The sequence below is a fragment of the Furipterus horrens genome, unplaced genomic scaffold (assembly GCF_987537825.1).
Source record: "Furipterus horrens unplaced genomic scaffold, mFurHor1.1.pri manual_scaffold_3, whole genome shotgun sequence".
NCBI lineage: Eukaryota > Metazoa > Chordata > Mammalia > Chiroptera > Furipteridae > Furipterus > Furipterus horrens.
The window spans coordinates 90,523,070-90,541,858 of record NW_028327173.1 but is presented as its reverse complement, the minus strand read 5'-3'; the positions used below and the strand labels follow the sequence as shown (position 1 = coordinate 90,541,858).

Sequence of the window (18,789 nt, the reverse complement as noted above, 5' to 3'; positions counted from 1 at the left end):
AGGAGAAAAATCATATTATCTCCAAAAATTCAAGAAAATATTTTGATAAAATTTTACACAAATTTCTAATTTAAAAAACTCTTAGCAAACTATGAATAGAGAAGAATTTCATTAATCAAATAAAGAGTATTTACAAGAACATTTATAGGAAACATCATCCTTAATGGTAAATTATTAATTCTTCCTCTATCCCCCCCTTAGTTGTGAAATATGACAGAGATTAGAAACCTGACAGAAATCTAAGTGGAATCAACATTATGTCCAGCTAGCACAACAACAACAACAACAACAACAACAACAAAATAAATAATCAAAAAATATAAGAATTACAAAGGAAGAAATAAAACCGATATTTATAGATAGCATGATTATACTTACAGAATTTCCAGACCACTGCACAGGAAAATTATTAGAACTTATACATGAATTTGCAAGGTTGCTAGATAAAAGAACAATATACAAATTCAATTGTATTTCTACATGAGAGCAAAGAACAATTAGACACTAAAATTTTTTAAAGCTAATAATACCATTGACAGTATCATAAACTTAAATACCTAGAGTAATTCTAATAAAAATACTCAATACACAAAAACTACAAAATATTGTTGAGAGAAATTAAAGAAAGTCTAAATAAATACCATATTCTTCAATTAAAACACTCAATATTGGTAAGAGCCAATTCTTCCCAAATTAACTTCTAGGCTAAAGCAATTTCAATCAGAAGCCCATAAATTTTCTTTTGTGGAAATTGAAATACCTATTTTACAATTTATATGGAAATGCAAAGATCCATATATAGCCAAGAAAAATCTCAAGATATAAATTTGGAGAACTTACACATAGACATCAAGCCTTCCTGAAAAACTAAAAGAATTACAGGTGCAGTATTGGTGGAAGAAGAAAAAAGTTAACCAATTGTACAAAATAAAGATCCCAGAAACAGACCCACACATGTGTTATCACCTGATTTGGGATGAAGATGCTATGAAAGTATAATAAAAACAAAAATTATTTTCAACAAATTGTACTGGGTCAATTCGGTTTTTCTGTTCTCACACAGCTGGGATATCTAATCAACTTTGGCATCTCACATGTGATTTCAAATATCTACTACTATAGTTCAGTTCATTCTGCTGAGCTAAGCACTACCATAACCCATCGCCTCCTGGGCATCCCTACCATGATGCAAACATGTCTAAACCAGAGCTCATCTCCACACCTCTTCCTCACTTACTCCTGTGGTTCCTATCTATGAAGGGTTCAGAGTCTCATATCAAACTAAAAGTTCTGGGAAAATGTGTATTTGCTCTTTGACGGTTATTTTCTCTCCTGCAACAATTATATTCTATCTGTAAAATAGGTCAGAATTGGTGAATTTTGTCAAAAATTTAGTGTAAGCCATGATTCAGTCTGGTATTTTTCCTGGGACCCTAGAGCATGGCCTTTGGGCTGTCCTAAGGAAATCTTTCTCAGTTTTGAAAACCAACTCTACAGAATATTTCCCTGTTTTCTTGATTCAAAGATGTATTTCTTCACATCCTAAATACGCTGAAGTTAGGGTAAAACATACAGGGTGGGGAAAATGTAGATTTACAGTTGTTCATATGGAAAATAACACAATAATTAATAAATAATAATGCAAGAATAAACTGTTTTCTGTACTCACAACTGTAAATTACTTTTGCCCCACCCTGTTGTAATCAAACTCAAAAAAATATATATATATTTTAAAAATTTGCCTGTTTGCAAACTGAGGAATAAGTTATGGTACTGCTTATACTAGGAATAATACATTTTAAATTTGGTGATTATTTCTTACTTTAAATGAACCATGAGAGAACATGAAAGAGTCATCATATACACAAGATAGGCAATCACTACCAAGCAATGCAATCACCAAAACATATGGAATAGCACATGGCATTTCAAAACTAGCAGAGTTAAGTGGGGTCAATTCATGTACCAAACAGGACTATCTTTTAGATGCTGAGTGTGTTCCTCTGTTAAAATTTCTGGCTGACTCTCAGGAGATGCTCTTTGACTTCTAAGTATACAAAATCAATTAAAACCAGTAAAAGCATGTCTTTAGCCAAATAAGAAATGTAGATGAACATGACATTCTTTAAAGGTCTCAGAATTGCACTATTAACCTAAAGGTGCTACAGAAGTAAAGATCATGAGCACATGTTATGATAAGCAACATGCTACCATACATGAATAGGGAAGGTCAAAGGTTATTCGGAGCAGCCTTTCCACTCCAAGTGTGAAGACACCTTACTGTGTATGAGATGCAGTAGAAAACAGTGAAGTAAATGGATAAATGTATGATACTGTGAATAAGTACAAATACTTCTGTATAAATTTATTCTAGTCTTTCTTCTCCTTCATATCTCTCCTCTAGAAAAACTGCTAATAGATCAATGTTTAATCAATAGATCAACAAAAGTTTGCAAAGGTTTTTCATAGGAAGTCGTTGAAAGTCAACGTACCAAGGCCTGACAGACACATTTTCACCTGCGAGAGAACTGTCTCACTTGCCACCCAAAGAGAAGCATCCTTAGGATATTCCCATCAAGGCTAAGAAGATGGAGTTGTGGAGCATGCCAGTGGGAACTGTCCCCATGTCATCGAGGTGACTTTGGGGAAGCACGGAAGACAGAAGTTTAGGCATAATTTGGACTTGGCAAAATTCACATGGGACATGCTTCATTCTCTAATAGGCAATATGCCCGACCTGCTTATCTGATGGGATCATGGTTAAATCCTAATGAGGGAATATATGAGAAGCTCTTTTCCAAATTCTAAGTACTACACAAATGCTAATTTTTACTGGGATTATCATAAAAACATAATGATTTATAACATCAGATGTTAACACCAAACTCATCTTAAAAGTATAAACACCACACGACAGCACAGAGTACATTTAAAAATCAAGTGCAAAGGCGTTTGTGCTCCTCCAGTTTAACTGTGCACACTGCTGGAGGCTGATCTTACTCTGCTCAGGCCTTTTCAAGACTTCGATTCCATCTCAGGGCTTATTCTGAGGCTTTGAATAAAGTATCAAATGTTTCCCTCAAATACGTGGTACTCCAAGTACCATCTATTCAAGTAGTCATTTTCTGAACTTACCTGGTCCATTGATTTCTTATCAGTCTGAGGAATACATTTCTGTAGAGATCACAGCAACGGCCTATCTTCCAAGAATCTTTTCTAACTGTCCCTTTATATCAGGAGGCCCAACACATAACTTATTCTGTCTCAGCTGAGTATATGAGGACATTGAAAAACCTGCCTTTTTTTTTTTTTTTTTTTTTTTTTTGCAAGGAGGCCGACTATTTTGCAACACAAATATTTGTTAAAACAAGTTCATCCATCACATACTACAAATTTCACTGGAACACAGATTAGACAAATAAGTTTCTTTACAAGCCTGGAGAATAATTTTCAGCCAAGACACCCCAAGACGGTACAGATGGGGAGATCAAACCTTCCCCAGGAGCCCTGCAGTTAAATCTGGAGCCTCTGGAAAGACACTGGGAGACCGCAGGAGGCCTGGGCTCCTGGCCCACCGATAAGAAAAAAAATCTCCTGGCCAACCTGAAACCCTTCAAAAGCATGAAATGCTCCCAATCCTCCTAGTATTTTCCCTTTCCTCTGCATAAAATTAAACACATCCCATTGCCAAATATCCTCATCCTAGAAGGCAGAGAAATTACAACTCTGCTTTGACAGAGAGCCATCAAAGGTTGGGACAGTTTGAGATTTTGTTTTCCAAACCCACTGCTGGCCTCGAGGAAGTACGACACCACCATTTTAAGCACAAGGCAGCTGTTCATTTTTGGCTGAAGTTCAATATAAACCTTACAAATGGTCTGCTAGCTCTCTTTTTAAAAATAATAATTAAAAAAATTTTATAGTCACAAAACCCACAATCTAGTGTTTTCACTATAAAGCTTTTCCTTCAGGACAGAGAAAACCATGCCTTCTGAGCAAAGTTCTGAGCCGGAAAGTTACCAGGAGGTTATTTCTACCAGAAAAACATAATAAGACAAATAATTAGGAAGAGTGAAAACCAATGGCTAAAGCAGTTCCAACAAATCACTGAACATCAATTGTCTCTGAAGTATTGAAAGATGAAAATCTAGCAACAAATAATTTACTTTTCAAAAGAGACCTTTAAAGGATAAGTCACTGAATATACTTTTATTAAGGAGTGAAAATAAAACTTCCCATTCATTCTGAATTTTTGGTCTATTACAAAGATACCACAATGACTATATTTTACTTATAATTTTACTGCTCCAGCAAGAATTCACATACAACCATCAGTGTGTATGTTCAACACCATGATGTGTCCACAAAACCTGGCAAGTGTCCTTCCTTCTTCTTTATTTCCCTCCTTAGAGATTTGAATATGCATAAGGGCCAAATGTTGACAGTACTCTCAAAACTAAAATAAACCTTTTATGGGGCAAGTTAACATTTGTTATTATTCTAGTGTGCATATTTGTGACAGACCCATACACAGATTTATAATTTCAGGATAAACTAAAGTCATTGCTAAACCTTCAGACATTCTTGGGAAGTTAATAGACTTCCAAGACCAAAAGCAAGACTTGGTTGATAAAGCCAAAGGGGGCAAATCCCTTGCAGAGTCTGAAAGTGTGGTGTTCCCTCCCTGTCTGTACTCTCTCCCTTTAGTGTTTATCCTCACATCCACCATCTGGCTGCCAGGCTGTCGTCCCTCACGCCGCCAAGCTTCCACCTCACGCACACTGAGTGTACAGCAATGCTAACCTACTGTGCGTCAGGTGCTCCACCCTCCCCAAACCACTAAACTGACCTCTAAATAGTAAGCAAAATTCAAGGTCATTGGCTTGTTTTCTGTGTGCTATAGGTTTGAAATAACTGCTGTAATACTTCACCCTCAGTCCTTCCTCCAAATATCACTCCATGGAAGTTTGTTTTTTTGTTCTTTTAATTGTGAGCAAGCCCCACGAACGTACTTCATTGCAGTTGTTTTATAAAATGGTTTGGCATCAGGAAATAAGAATAATGCAGACACAGAAAAAAAAGTCTATCATTCCCTTATATTCAGATGAGATCGGGCACGTTCAGGGTGGTATGGCCGTAGATTCATTCCCTTGTATTCAAATGATAAAGAATACATTTCACACACACACACACACACACACACTCATTTACTCAAATACATATCACACATATTATATAATATATGTATACATAATAAGCACAAATACATTGCCTTCTATTCACTTGAATTAGTATCATTTGTAAGCATCCTTACATAATTTTCATGTGTGAAGTTATTTTAACCACCCTGACGCATCATTCAAAGTAGGGACTGAACAATAATGGGAAACATTTCATTCCCAGTAAGTCATGTGTTCTCTGATCACAAAGGATTCTTAGTAAATACTGTCTACTGGCTTGCTTAAGAAAAGAAAACCATTTGGAAAAAGTCTGCAACTTAATTGCAAAAAATCTTCCTCCTGCCTAAACACTGCCATTTAGAACACACCCCTCACCGTGCTCATGGCCAGCCCTGAACTCCAAATCATCTTCCACAGACACACTTGGGGTTATAGGATGACAGGGTGAGAAATGGGGGCCAGGCCCACCCTTTGGGTTTCCTTGAGCCTTCATACCTGTGCTGATGCTCTTGTAAGACTTGATAAATGCTGATAAGAAAAGTTTGGTTTTTAAAACTCCCCACAACACAGTCCTTGTAGATTCGGAATTCTGCAGCCGTCACCGCCTCACCCTCAGGAATCTGGGATAAGTTGAACTTGAACTCTTTGTGGTGTCGCTGGCGAGGGGAGAACTCCTTGTCGTACTCCACTATAAGATTAAACAAGAGAGAGTGACAACTATTGTTACTTGACTAAGTGCCAAAGGCTCACCTCAAAAGAAAGTCTCTCATTTTAATTCATAAGTGGATTACAGAGTATCAAGGGTTTATTAGAGGGATTTGAGTGGAGGAAAGAAAATTGGGTAGGTTGTCAGGCAGGCTGGGATTAAAATCCTTTATTTTACCCAAGAATTAAATAAAATTCTAAGCTTTTATTTCATTTAAATACTTTAAATACTCTAGTTTAACTAAGTTGCATGAAATCAAGTTATTTAAATTCTTGGCCTCAGGTTTCTTCATCTGCAAAAAACGGGAACATTATGACTTCAAAGGGGAGTTGTGAGAATTAAGAAAACAGTGACTAAGAATGTGTCTGGTGATCCTGGCCATCATCCCCTCCCAGCCCCATTTCCTTCCTGCTGCTTTGCTCCCCTCCCCTCAGGTCAGTTCATCTCACCCCATCAGCAGCGGATGTGACCACGGGTAGCCTGAGCCCACGTGGCAGGTGTCATGCTGGTGGGGGGAGCAACAAGCAGTGCATTTTGTCTAGGCCTGAAGTTCCAAGTGGTCTTCAAGTTATACCTGCTGCTGTTCAGTGGAAATTTTTGTTAAAAAGTTGAGAGTAAAACTTCATAGAAAATGTTGCCCTAACTGAAGTTTACTGCCCCACCTCTGCTAGTGGGACCTGAGGGCCGAAGGACTGGGAGGCATTGGGGGGCGGGGGGCACCCATTGTGCTGTGAAGCTAATGGAATCTCCATTTAATCTGCTTGTAGAACCCAAGTACGAAAACGGAGCTGTGGAAGCAAATTACTAATGGGGAAACCTGCTATTTTCTGATGCTTTTCTTAAAACTGGGAAAGGATTGAGTATAAAAGCTGTTTTTTTTAAATGAAATCTTTTCCCTGCTTGAAGAGAAGACAAACCATGAAAAACTACAACTACTAATAATCATTTTTCAGTCAGCTATCAGACGTCTATATAGTCTATGTGAGAGACATGTTATCAACCTCAGATGCTTAACTCGTAATCATTTTAGAGAAAAAAGAAGTGCTCTTCTTCCCACCATCTACCCTCAACTCTATCCCCCAGACTTCAGAAATGCTTCTGCCTGCTGTCCCTGTTAGTTTTGTTCTTAATGGCAACAGCAGTGAAATATCATGAGCAAATTAATCTTTGATGGCACAGTTTTCCCAGAGCTTGTGGGTAGAAAACAATCAAATTATTTGCCACCTCCAACTGCCCACTTTCTCTAACATGTGTTGTTCTTCATAATCACCAGAGAAAAGCTTTGGGGATTTAGCTTCTTTAAGGAAAAAAAAAAAATCCAATAATTCTTTACAAGAACTTAAGACCTCAATGGCATTTGCAGAAGCTAGGGTAAGTTAAACCATCTATAGGTATGAGGTTTTAAATAAAGAATTTATAAAACTGCCGTGTGACTATGCAACAAATCTCTTAGATTCAAGTTCTCTCCTCTCTCCCTCTCTCTTTTAATTTGTGGGGAGGGGAGTTACAAAAGGACAAGTTTTGGATTATGTAAGAGCTTGAATATAAGTAAAAAAAAAGATCTAACCAGAAAGTAAACCATGGTTCAGTCCCAACAAGAGAGCAGGTTTTCTAATTAGTGGCTAAGTATGAAAAGCAATATTGTTGGGGAGTTCACCCAAGGCCACCCACACATGATGGTGTATCACTTTTCCCTAAAACTGATCTGCCTTTTAAGTTTCATATGTTATCATCGTTGTTTAAAAGTGAATCAAATCTGATTTCCCAAAGAGGTTTTCTACAAAATAGTCACACAGCTTTTCTATAGGGCCTTTTGGGTGCTTAAATTTTAATATCACTAAATGAAAATATATTCTTAACATTTGCTTGAGAGAATGCTTAAGGACTCCTCAAAGAAGTCTTTCAGTTGCTCTTAATTAGAAAGAAAAAATATAAACATGAAGCAAGATATGAGATAGTAACAAGAGATTTCAGTTAAAAGGAGCAAAGAAAGGGACAGAAATGTCAATAAATGAGAAATGTGGTAGCTAGTCTTTGGAGAGATGCACCACCCTCAATAAACTATACTTTCCTGAATTCACATCCCTGGTGGTCTCCTTCCCCTGGGGTGGTTCTGGGCTGGCCCTGTGACCTTCTTTGGACCAGCAAAATGCAGTCAGCCCTGGTGCTGACTGACTTTACAGTCTAGATCATACATTTTAAACTTCCTTCCACTTATGCTTCCTGGAATGCTTGTGTGAGGAAAGAAATCTACAATGTAAGAAGTCCAACTGCTTTGAAACCTCCGCGCTATGAGGAAGCCCAAGCTAATGGTGTGGAGAGGCTGTGTGGTTGGTCCATGAAGAGGCAGAAAGACAGAGAGGAAGGAGGAAAGGAGGGAAGAGTCCAATCAGTCCCCAGCCATCTCAGCAGAGGCACCAGACATGTTATGAAGATACACCTCAGACATCCAATCCCGTGAAACTTTTTGATGACTCATGCCCCAGCCACCTCTCGCTACAATTGCATGAGATGCCTAGAGAGAGACTTGCCCAGTTGAACTTAGTCATTTCACAAGACTGTGAAAGATAATAATATTTTATTATTTTAATATTTTAAGCCACTTTGTTCTGGGTGACTTGATTTATAGTAATAGGCAACTAACACAAGAAGAGCAGGGAGCACAGGAGAGAATAACAGAGGGAGATGAAGAAAATAGGGAAGTCTGATCTTCCTAGGGAAGGGGGAAATTACATGAAATTCTTAATAAGAATTTTGAAATGCTGGGAAGCAAAATGTATGGATGAGAAAGAATCCTGGCAAATGCTCACAGACTGATGTGAAGAGAGAGAGAAAAATCTAGAAATGAGAAAACAGAAAACTAGTTTAAAGCCTCCATTTTATTGCAATGTGGATTAGAACTCACTGCCTTCTGTGTGCATTTTCTCACTTGTCCTCTACCTAGACAACATTATGTTGAAGCGCTCTGAACTTTCTTCTGCTTTTTCTTTATCCTTCTCATGGCCTCCTCAGCCCCATGTGTCGCTGATTGCCACCCACTTGCTTTTAAGTTCTTTTACCAAAATTTTTTACTCTGCTGTCTCCTGATGTCTCTACTCTCCTCATGCCTTTTAGCTGGAAGATGAATCAGCTTCCTCACTGTCCCCATGACACCACAGCCATTGGTCACTGGAGTTTGCTTGGAACTCCTCCCTTCTTCCCCAATCTTTTCCTCCAATTGAATTTACACAATGTGTTTTGTTAATGTCTCTTAGGGATGCAAAAACTAAGCACAATTAGGTCACTGCCTACACATGCACTTGAAGACCACAATGGTGAAATAGTAATATTTCCAATTAGCTTAGCATTCCCCATTAAAGCTATATGATTCTGAACTCCTTAAATTTTAGAGAGTTCAAGAAGTATGATAGAGGGCTGAGTCCTGAATTCAGCACTCAGTACCTATTTTGCAGCCCCTAGCATCTGGCTTTTCAACAGTGATCCATTGGTGGTAGGCAATTAAGAGTGTTGATGAAGTGTCAAACTGCCAAACTGCTATTGTATTCTGGGCCCCCTTTCTTCTTACTTATATGATGCTGAGCAAGATATCAGTCAAATTTCCAGTTATCAGTTAAATTGGAATAATAACATTTCTGAAGATTAAGTATGACAATCTATACAAAATAGTCAATGGTAGAGTAAGTACTCACTAAATGTCAGTTGTAGTTATCATTAACTGATATTTGAGAATCTGGCTCCTCTGAGCTTAGAGTACGTCAATACTGAGTAACTTAAGTTTATTCATGAGTCATTAGATAGGACTGATAAATACTTCTATTAAGTTAGCTTTTAAAGTTAGAGATGCATTCTGTGAAAGGGGCAGCAAATGAAATCACCATTTTGAGTATCATCAGCCTTGGTACTTGGCTACTGGATATAGTGCTGTGTTCTCCAAGGCAATAATTCCTAGAATTTTTCATTTCAAGGACTAGTGAAAATGTTTTTTAATGATAATGACCTTACACAAGGTCACCTACTTTTTCTGTTTGCCATTTGTAAGTACAATAAAACAAGACAACAAACTGTGTTCCTTTAACTCTACAATTTGATTTCTAAAGGTCCTTCTAACACCAAATAAAAAAGGAAGGTCATAATTGAAGAATACATACAATCCTCAAAATTTAATAAATTTAGCTTTATAAAACTCACCCTATTTTTTTTTTTTTTTTTTTTTTTTTTTTTTTGCCTCAGACTATACCATTTGAAATTTCAAACCAGGCCCAGACCTTTGACCAATATGTAGAGTCACAGTACTAAGGAGTAAACATTACTGGTTTAAGATTTAAAATGTAAATTATGTAATATTATACACACAAAAGAATATATGTAATGTATGGAGGTAACAAAGCACAATAACAAAGCACCAAGAAAACCAGCACTCAACTTAAAAACTGGAACATGACCAATACTGTGTATTCCTCTCTGACGCTTCCCCCCAGCCCATATGCATGAGGAATAGTGTCTAACATTCCCTTGCCTTATACATGCACTTTCTCATTTCTCCTCTGCCTTTCACTATATATGCATGTATCACTAAATCATAGAGTGTTTAGTTTTTCTTTTTTCCCTTAAAGTCAAAGTTGAGACATGATGGACGTTTTATGTGGGAAATATAGGCACAGTCACAGCTAAGAGTGAAGGCAGCATAGGCAGATGACCACACTACCTGTCAACTGGCAGGGAGCTGATAGGGCATGGCTGCTCTTCAGACAATGGGTGACTAGTAAGTCTTCTCCTTCAGCTCCATCTGCCTCATATAGCTCTATTAAAATCATAGGCATTTTCTCAACAAGTGATGTGAAAAAAGTACATTGCTGGTGAGAATGAAAAACGGTGCAGCTGCTGTGGAAAACAGTGTCAAGAGTCTTCAAAAAATTAAACATAGAATCATCACACGATTCAGCAATTCCACTTCTGTGTATTTATCATCAAAAAGTGAAAGTAGGGACTTGCACAGATATTGCACATCTATGTTTATAGCAGCATTATTTACAAAACCAAAAGGTGGAGACAACTCAAGTATCAATCAACAGATGAATGGATAAATAACTTGTGGCAAATACATACAATGGAATATGATTTGGACTTAAAAAGGAATGAAATTATGACACATGTTACAACATGTATGAACCTTAAAGACATTATGCTAAGTGAAATAAGCCACAGAGACAGAATGTAGAACAGTGATTACCAGGGCCTGGAGGGTGGCAATGGAGAGTACTTGTTTAAAGAGTACAGAGCTTCAGTTTGGGTAGATGAAAAGGTTCTGGAGATGGATGGTGGTGGTGGTTGGACAAAAATGTGAATGTACTTAATATTACAGAACTTACACATTAAAAAAATCACTAAAGTGGTAAATTTTGTTATGATGCATATTTTATCACAATAAAAAAATAGACATTTTATTACATGATCACAATGCATGGTCACATGGAAGTCAACATAATTCTTCATTGTCTTCCAATACTCAATCGATAATCAAATTTTCTCAAATATCTCAAAAACTGTCTTTTTACACTGGCTTATTGGAATCAAGAGCCAAACAGGGTTCATTCATTCCACTTGGTTGTTCTGTCTCTTAAATCTCTTCTAGACTAGCAAAGCAGAAATAGAAAGGAAAGAACTCCATTAACCTGATATTAAGTCTATATTAAAAACCCACAGCTAACAGTATTATGAATGGTGATACATTCAAACCACTTCCTTTAAAATCAGAAAAAGTTGAGATGCTCATTTAGGAAGAGATACATTACAAATTATTGAACCTATTAAGAAAGCTTAGCTGACTGCCTCCTTGACTATCTCATTGAGTTCAGGTTGCTAAAACAAAAATGCCACAGACTGAGTGGCTTAAACATAAAACATCTATTTCTCAGAGTTCTGGAAGCTGGAAGTTCTATGAGATCAGGGTGCCAGCATGGTCAGGTTCTTGGCAAGGACTCTCTTCCTTCTTCTGTCTTCACACAGCCTTCCTTGGTGCATGCGTCACAAGGTGAGCTCTAGTCTCTTTCTCTTCCTAGAAGGATGCTAATTCCATCATGGGGCTCCACCCTCACTACATCATCTAGACCTAAGCACCTCCCAAAGACCCCACCTCCTAATACTACCTCACTGGGGATTCAAGTTCCAACCCTATGAATTATGGGGGAACACAAACACAGTCTATTACATTGACCTTAAGGTATCACATCATTTGTTCTGCTACTTTTTGTATTTATGGTTTAGAATTTTTGTGTCTGTGTTCATCAGTGCCACTGGTGATGGTCTCACCTCATACAGTGTTATTTGGTTTTAAGTTATTCTTGCTTTGGGAATAAGTTCTTTTGGTGAACATTTTTCATTACTCATTCATTTTCCTTTAAATGTATAAAGATATTCAAGGTATCTATTTCTTTTTAACTCAGTGTGCACTTTCTAGAAGTTTATCAATTTGGGTTAAATTTTTCAAATTTATCACCATAAGGTTTTTCAAAGTATTCCATTTTAAAATATCTGCTCTATGATTCTTTAATTCTAATATTGTTTATTTGTGAATTCCTTTTCTCTTGATTCATCTTACTGATGGTCATTTTCTTCTTTTTTCCCCTCACTACTGCTTAATTTGGTTACAATGTAGATATTTTAATAGAGACATTTTTTAATATCATCCCAAAGTCTGTATTATTTCAATTAAAATTGTCTAGAGAAAAATAAAGATACCATCTATTTCCACTGCAAATATAAAAGAGAAAAGGAAGAGGAGAGCGGGAAGAAAAATAATAGCATAATTTCTACTTAATACATTTAAGAGTAGTCACATTTATTATTTTCCCACTAACTGGACTTTCTCAATCGTTAATTCAAATTCTATATTTTCCAAGTGTTTCATGCTTCTACTTGTACATCCAAGTTGAAAATTTTGAACTTTTAAAATTTCCATTCCTTTGACTACTCTAAACAATTTTTCATGCCATGGCACAAGTTTATTTAATTTTAGGCAACAAGCACAGTTCTGGCTAGTCTTCCAAGGGCTGTAACAAAGCCTATTGACTTTTATGTTGCAAGCATACAACCTTAAATAGTTGTAGAGACACTGAACTGAACTCTCCAACTCACTTGTTAACCACAGTGAGATGACAGACTTTACCCTCTAGGAGTCACCAAATATTTTTAAATATATCTATTAATGTTCTATGAGAATCACAAATACCAGAAAGAATCTATTTTCCTGGTTGTGATGCTCTAAGAAACTTTTTTCCCCTATACCTTAATTTTCATTTAAAAGTAATTATAGACACAGAAGTAGTTGCAAAAATAGTAGGATGGGTTTTAAAAAATAGAGAGAGCCCATGTAACATCTTATATAACTGAAAAACAATATCAAAACCAGGAAACTGACATTGGCATACATTAAATACATTTTTAAAAAGATTTTATTTATTTTTAGAAAGGGGAAGGGAGGGAGAAAAAGAGGGAGAGAAATATCAATGTGAGAGAGAAATATCAGTCACCCCTTGCATGTGTCCTGACCGGGTATCAAACCCACAACCTAAACATGTGTCCCAGTCATTGGCAACACCCCTGCTCTGTGGAGTGACACCCAGCCAACCGAGCCACGCTGCTCAGGGCATCATTATACTTTAACTATACTACACACCATACTCTGCTTTCATCACTTTTTACATGCCTTTTTGGTATGCATGTATATAATTCTATGACATTTTATAACACGTATAGATTCCTATAACCATCACCACAATCCAGACACAAAACTGTTTTGTCACTATAAAAAATACTCTTTGGGAAACACAGGAGACTTCCAGCCAAGATGGAGGCCTAGACTGACATGCTCTGTCTCCCTCCACAAGTAAGAAGGAATACAACTACTGCAAAACCAGCAATAGCGAGAAGTTCCAGAAAACAAATGGAAGTCCAACGTATGAAATTATAAAGAAGTGGTGCTCATCCAGACAGGTAGGAGGGGCAAAGCTGGGGAGGAGAGTTCAAGCTGTGCTGTCCATGGCAAGAGCAGCGATGGAGTCAGGACAGTGGTAAGCACAGACACCCATATTTAGGGGAAGGCAAGAAGTACCTGGGGAAGACCCCTGGCTGCAGACCAGACCCGTCAGTTTGCAATTCCAAAGTTGGGGAAGGCAGACCTCCATTGCCTTGGACTGTGAGGCCTGGAGGGGATGGGGACGGAGGAGGAGGCTCCTGGTCTCTCAGCAAAGACTGAATGGCAGGAACCCATCTTGGACCCCCGCCCCCGCAGAAAACACCACAACGTGGTGAGACAGGTTGCCTGGTTGTGGCGAGTGCATGGGGCTCTGCCCCCTATAGTGTAGGAGATGTGACAGCCCTGCCCAGGAAGCAAAGGTAAACACAAAATGGTCAGGACGGCACAGATCATGATAGAGATCCCAGTGATGCAGCTGACCAGACAGCAAATATCTAATCTAATGAAGCGGCAGATAGGAAATCTTTCTGAGGCTCAGTTCAGAGCTTTGGTTATAAAAATGCTTATAGACCTAACAGCAGATCTTAAACAAGACGGGGAAGGAATGAAGGCTAGTCCTGCTGAAATAAACAAAAATGCATATGAAACTAGTGGTGAGGGCAAGAAAACCAGGGATCAAATAAAAAATCAGAACATAGGGAAGGAACAAACAGTCAACCAGTACAGAAAGAGGAAACGAGAAATGAGGAAAATGAGGAGAAGCTCAGAAACTTATTGGACAGCTATCAGCAGGCCAACATCTGAATCATAGAGCTGCCAGAAGGTGAAGAAGAACTAGAAATTGAAAAATTATGTGAAAAGATAATGAAGCAGAACTTCCCTAACTTGGGGAAGGAAATAGACATACAGGTCCAGGAAGCACAGAGAGTTCCAAAAAAACTGGACACGGGGAGAACCACACCAAGACATATTAGAATCAAAATGTCAAAAATTAAGGATCAAGAGACAATCTTAAAAGCAGCAAGAGAGAAGAAGAGAATTAAGTACAAAGGGGTCCCAATAAGACTATCAGTTGATTTCTTAAAAGAAACTCTGCAGGCAAGAAGGAACTGGCAAGAAATATTCAAAGTAATGAAAAGCAAAGACCTACATCCACAATTACTCTATCCAGTGAAGCTATCATTCATAATAGAAGGGCAGAGAAAGTGCTTCCAGGACAAAGTAAAACTGAAGGAATTCATCAGATCCAAACCACTGTTATATGAGATGTTAAAGGGACTTGTCTGGAAGAAGGAGGATCAAAACTATGAACATTAAAATGAAAACTGTATCACAACAGCCAACAACAGAAGCTAGGGAATTGAAACAAAGGCAGACTAAGTAGGCAACGAGAGTAGGAAAAGAATTATAGGTATGGGGAACATATTGGGGGAGATCAGCTGGGAGGGGGGAGGGGGAAAGAGAGGGAGATGGTACAGGAATTAAGAAGCATAGTAGGAGGAAGTGGAGTAGACAGGAAGATGTTGAGAAGAACTATATGCACAACCAATGGGCATGGACTAAGGGGGGGGCAACTGGAGGGGCGGTCACTGGGTGGAGGGGAACAAAGGGAAAAGAAATTGGGACAACTGTAATAGCATAAACAATAAAGCATAGTTAAAAAAAAATACTCTTCGGGGCTACCCTTTTATTCCAAGTGGCTTTTTAAGACTAGACCCAGTACATACATTATAAAGAGCTTTAGGACCAGCAATAAGTGCCTATATTTCACCGTTAATAATAAGGGTTAAATCAAGTCATTAAAAAATTTTTAACAGCTCATTTTAGAACCAGTTTCACATCCAAATACAGATATTAACATTACTTAGGCTGGGAAGAAGCTCAATAGCTTCTTACAAAGGAAGTAGTCATAGACCTCGGCTAACATGAGGGAATACACTCAGGCACTTAAATCAATAAACATGTGTCATCTCTTGCTTTTTTTTAAATTAACTTTTTATTGTTGACACTCTTACAGATACCCCTCATTCCCTCCTGCTCTGTTCCCTCCACCCAGTCCCTGCCCTCCTCCCACCCCAGCCTTCACCACATTGTTGTCTGTGTCCATGAGCTATACATATAAACATATATGTTTACTGGCTAATTTCTTCCAGTTCCCTCACCTCACCCCTCTCCTCTCTGAGATCTGTCAGTCTGCTGCATGTATCCATGCCTCTGGTTTTATTTTCTTCATCAGTTTATTTTGTTTAGAGTCCACATATGAGTGAGCCAGGTATTTCAGCAATACTGATGAAGTGTCTTCTTCAAGCTTTATTACTAAAAAATTAATTTACTATTATTATTTAATAATTTGTTTTTACTGTATTTTTTCCATTACCACTTATCCCCCTTATCCTCTCTTCCACTCCAACTACCAGCCTCTCCCACCACAATCACCACACTATTGTCTGTGTCCCTGAGTCCTTTTTCTTTTTTGCTTGATCTCTCCGGCCCCCAACCCCTACCCCGAGAGCTGTCAGCTGGCTATCTATAAGTCTGTCTTTATTTTGCTTGTTAGTTTGGTTTGTTCATTAGATTCCAAATATGAGTGAAATCATATGGTATTTGTCTTTCTCTTACTGGCTTAGTTCACTTGGCATAATGTTTTCTAGGTCCATCCATGCTGTTGCAAAGGGTAAAATTTTCCCCTTTTTAATGGCCAAGTAGTATTCCATCGTGTAAATGTCCCATAACTATGTTATCTACTCATCTACTGATGGACACATGGCCTGCTTCCATATCTTGGTGATCGCAAATAACACTGCAAATATTGGCTATTGTAAATAATGATGCTTATATTCTTCAAAATTAGTGTTTTGGGTTCTATATTCCCAGTAGTGGTATCACTGGATCTTAAGGCAGCTCCATTTTTAATTTTTTGAGGAAATTCCATACTGTTTTCCACAGCAGCTGCACCAGTCTGCATCTCACCAACAGTAAGCAAGGGTTCCCTTTTCTCCACATCCTCGTAAGCACTTGTTTGTTGATTTATTGATGATAGCCATTCTGACAGGTGTGAGGTAATCTCTCATTGTGGTTTTAATTTTCATCTCTTTAATAATTAGTGACATTAAGCATTTTTCATATCTATTGGCCATCTGTATGTCCTCTTTGGAAAAGTGTCTATTCAGGTCATTTTCCTGTTTTTCAATGGAATTTTTGGTGTTGATTTTTTGTTTGTTTGTTTTGTTTTTGGGTGTTGAGTTTTAAAAGTTCTTTATAAATTTTGGATATTAACTCCTCATCAAATGTATAGGCAAATATACTCTCCCATTCAGTGGACTGTCTTTTCATTTTGTTGATGATCTTTGCTGTGCAAAAACTTTTCAGTATGATAGAGTCCCATTTGTTTTTCTTTTGTTTCTCTTGCCTGAGGAGATATATCAAAAAAAAATATTGCTATGGACAAAGTCCGGGATTTTACTGCTTATGTTTTCTTTTAGAATTTTTATAGTTTTGAATATAACATTTAGGCCTTTAATCCCTTTTGAATTTACTCTTCTGTGTGGTGTAAGAAGGTGGTCTAGTTTCATTTCTCTGCATGTATCTGTCCAATTTTCCCAACACCATTTACTGAATAAACTATATTTAGCCCATTCTATCTGCTTGCTTCCTCTGTCAAATATTAATTGACTGTAAAGGTGTGGGTTTATTTCTAGGCTCTCTATTCTGTTCCATGGATCTATGTCTGTTTTTATGTCAGAACCATGCTGTTTTGACTACTATGGCCTTATAGTAGTAGTTTGATATTAGGTAGCATGATTCCTCCAATTTTGTTCTTCTTTCTCAAGATCACTGTTGCTATTTGGGATCTTTTCAAAAAAGTTACTTTAAATGATCGTTTACCATGCATGCTGTCATTGGCTTTCATTTGTCCCTTTCAATTAGCCTTAAGTTACGGACAGCACAGGTGCGGGGTCAAAATTCTTCAAAAGTTTCAAAATTTTCATGTTCATGACATCGTCCCTCTTGTGGCTAGAAAGACATACTGTGCTCCAGCTTCACCACTCAAGATGAGAAATCGTTCTTTGTGGTGAAACCAGAGCCGTGATCCCCAGGGCTATGATGATGGTTGATCAAAGTTTTTGAACCAATAATCAGAATGCTGTGATGTATCAAAGATTTTTCTCTGAAACATGAATTTATTTATTTGGAAATTGTTCAAGGAATAAAAAATAAATCTCATGTATATTTAGCCAAAACTAAATAAACAAACAAACGTGTCATAAGGAAAGACAAACTGAATAACTGCAGTCTTGATAGAGTTCCATTAACATCAAATAAGCACATTTGTGCCTATTTATAAGGCCTGTTATAATAAAGCAGTCAGACCACAATTAGTAAAAATCAATTTATACAATATGCATTTTTTATCAATTAAGAAAAAGTTTAACATTTTCAGCCAAAACTCAAAGATAGAATGGCCCAAAGAGAAAAACAAAGACTCACCCACACTCTTATTGCAACTGCAGAGCAATAATGGGCAGAATATCCTCACTGACTGAGAGAAGAAATTTCAGTCTGTATTCATTATATCATATAATCATTTCTTTTTAGGTGACCTTGTTTCTCTTGTTGCTTTTATCATGTCCTAGTCCTTGGTGTGCTGGAGGTCACTGCAATATACCTACCTGTGTGTTTCTTTTTATTTAGTCTGCCTAGGTTACACTGTACTGCATGAACCTATGGATTCCTATCTTTTATCAATTTTGTAAAATTCTCAGTCAGGAGCTCATCAATGAGCACCTCTTCTCTGTTCTCTTTAGTGTCTCCTTCAAGAATGACAGCTAGATGTGTATTAGACTTTCTCATTCTAATTTGACATCTCTTAACTACTTTTTTAATTTTTTAATCATTGATCTCCTTGTCTCTTGGCTGGACAATTTCAA

General features: G+C 37.5%; 1 protein-coding gene across 1 annotated transcript in view; it reads right to left on the bottom strand.

Annotated features, from left to right (window-relative positions):
- BMP6 (bone morphogenetic protein 6) overlaps positions 1 to 18,789 on the bottom strand; it is a 171,589-nt gene that overhangs the window by 27,007 nt on the left and 125,793 nt on the right. The window contains exon 2 of the mRNA XM_090269859.1: positions 5,676 to 5,868. Coding sequence (XP_090125985.1) covers positions 5,676 to 5,868 — 193 coding nt within the window. The remainder of the gene's footprint in view (positions 1 to 5,675; positions 5,869 to 18,789) is intronic.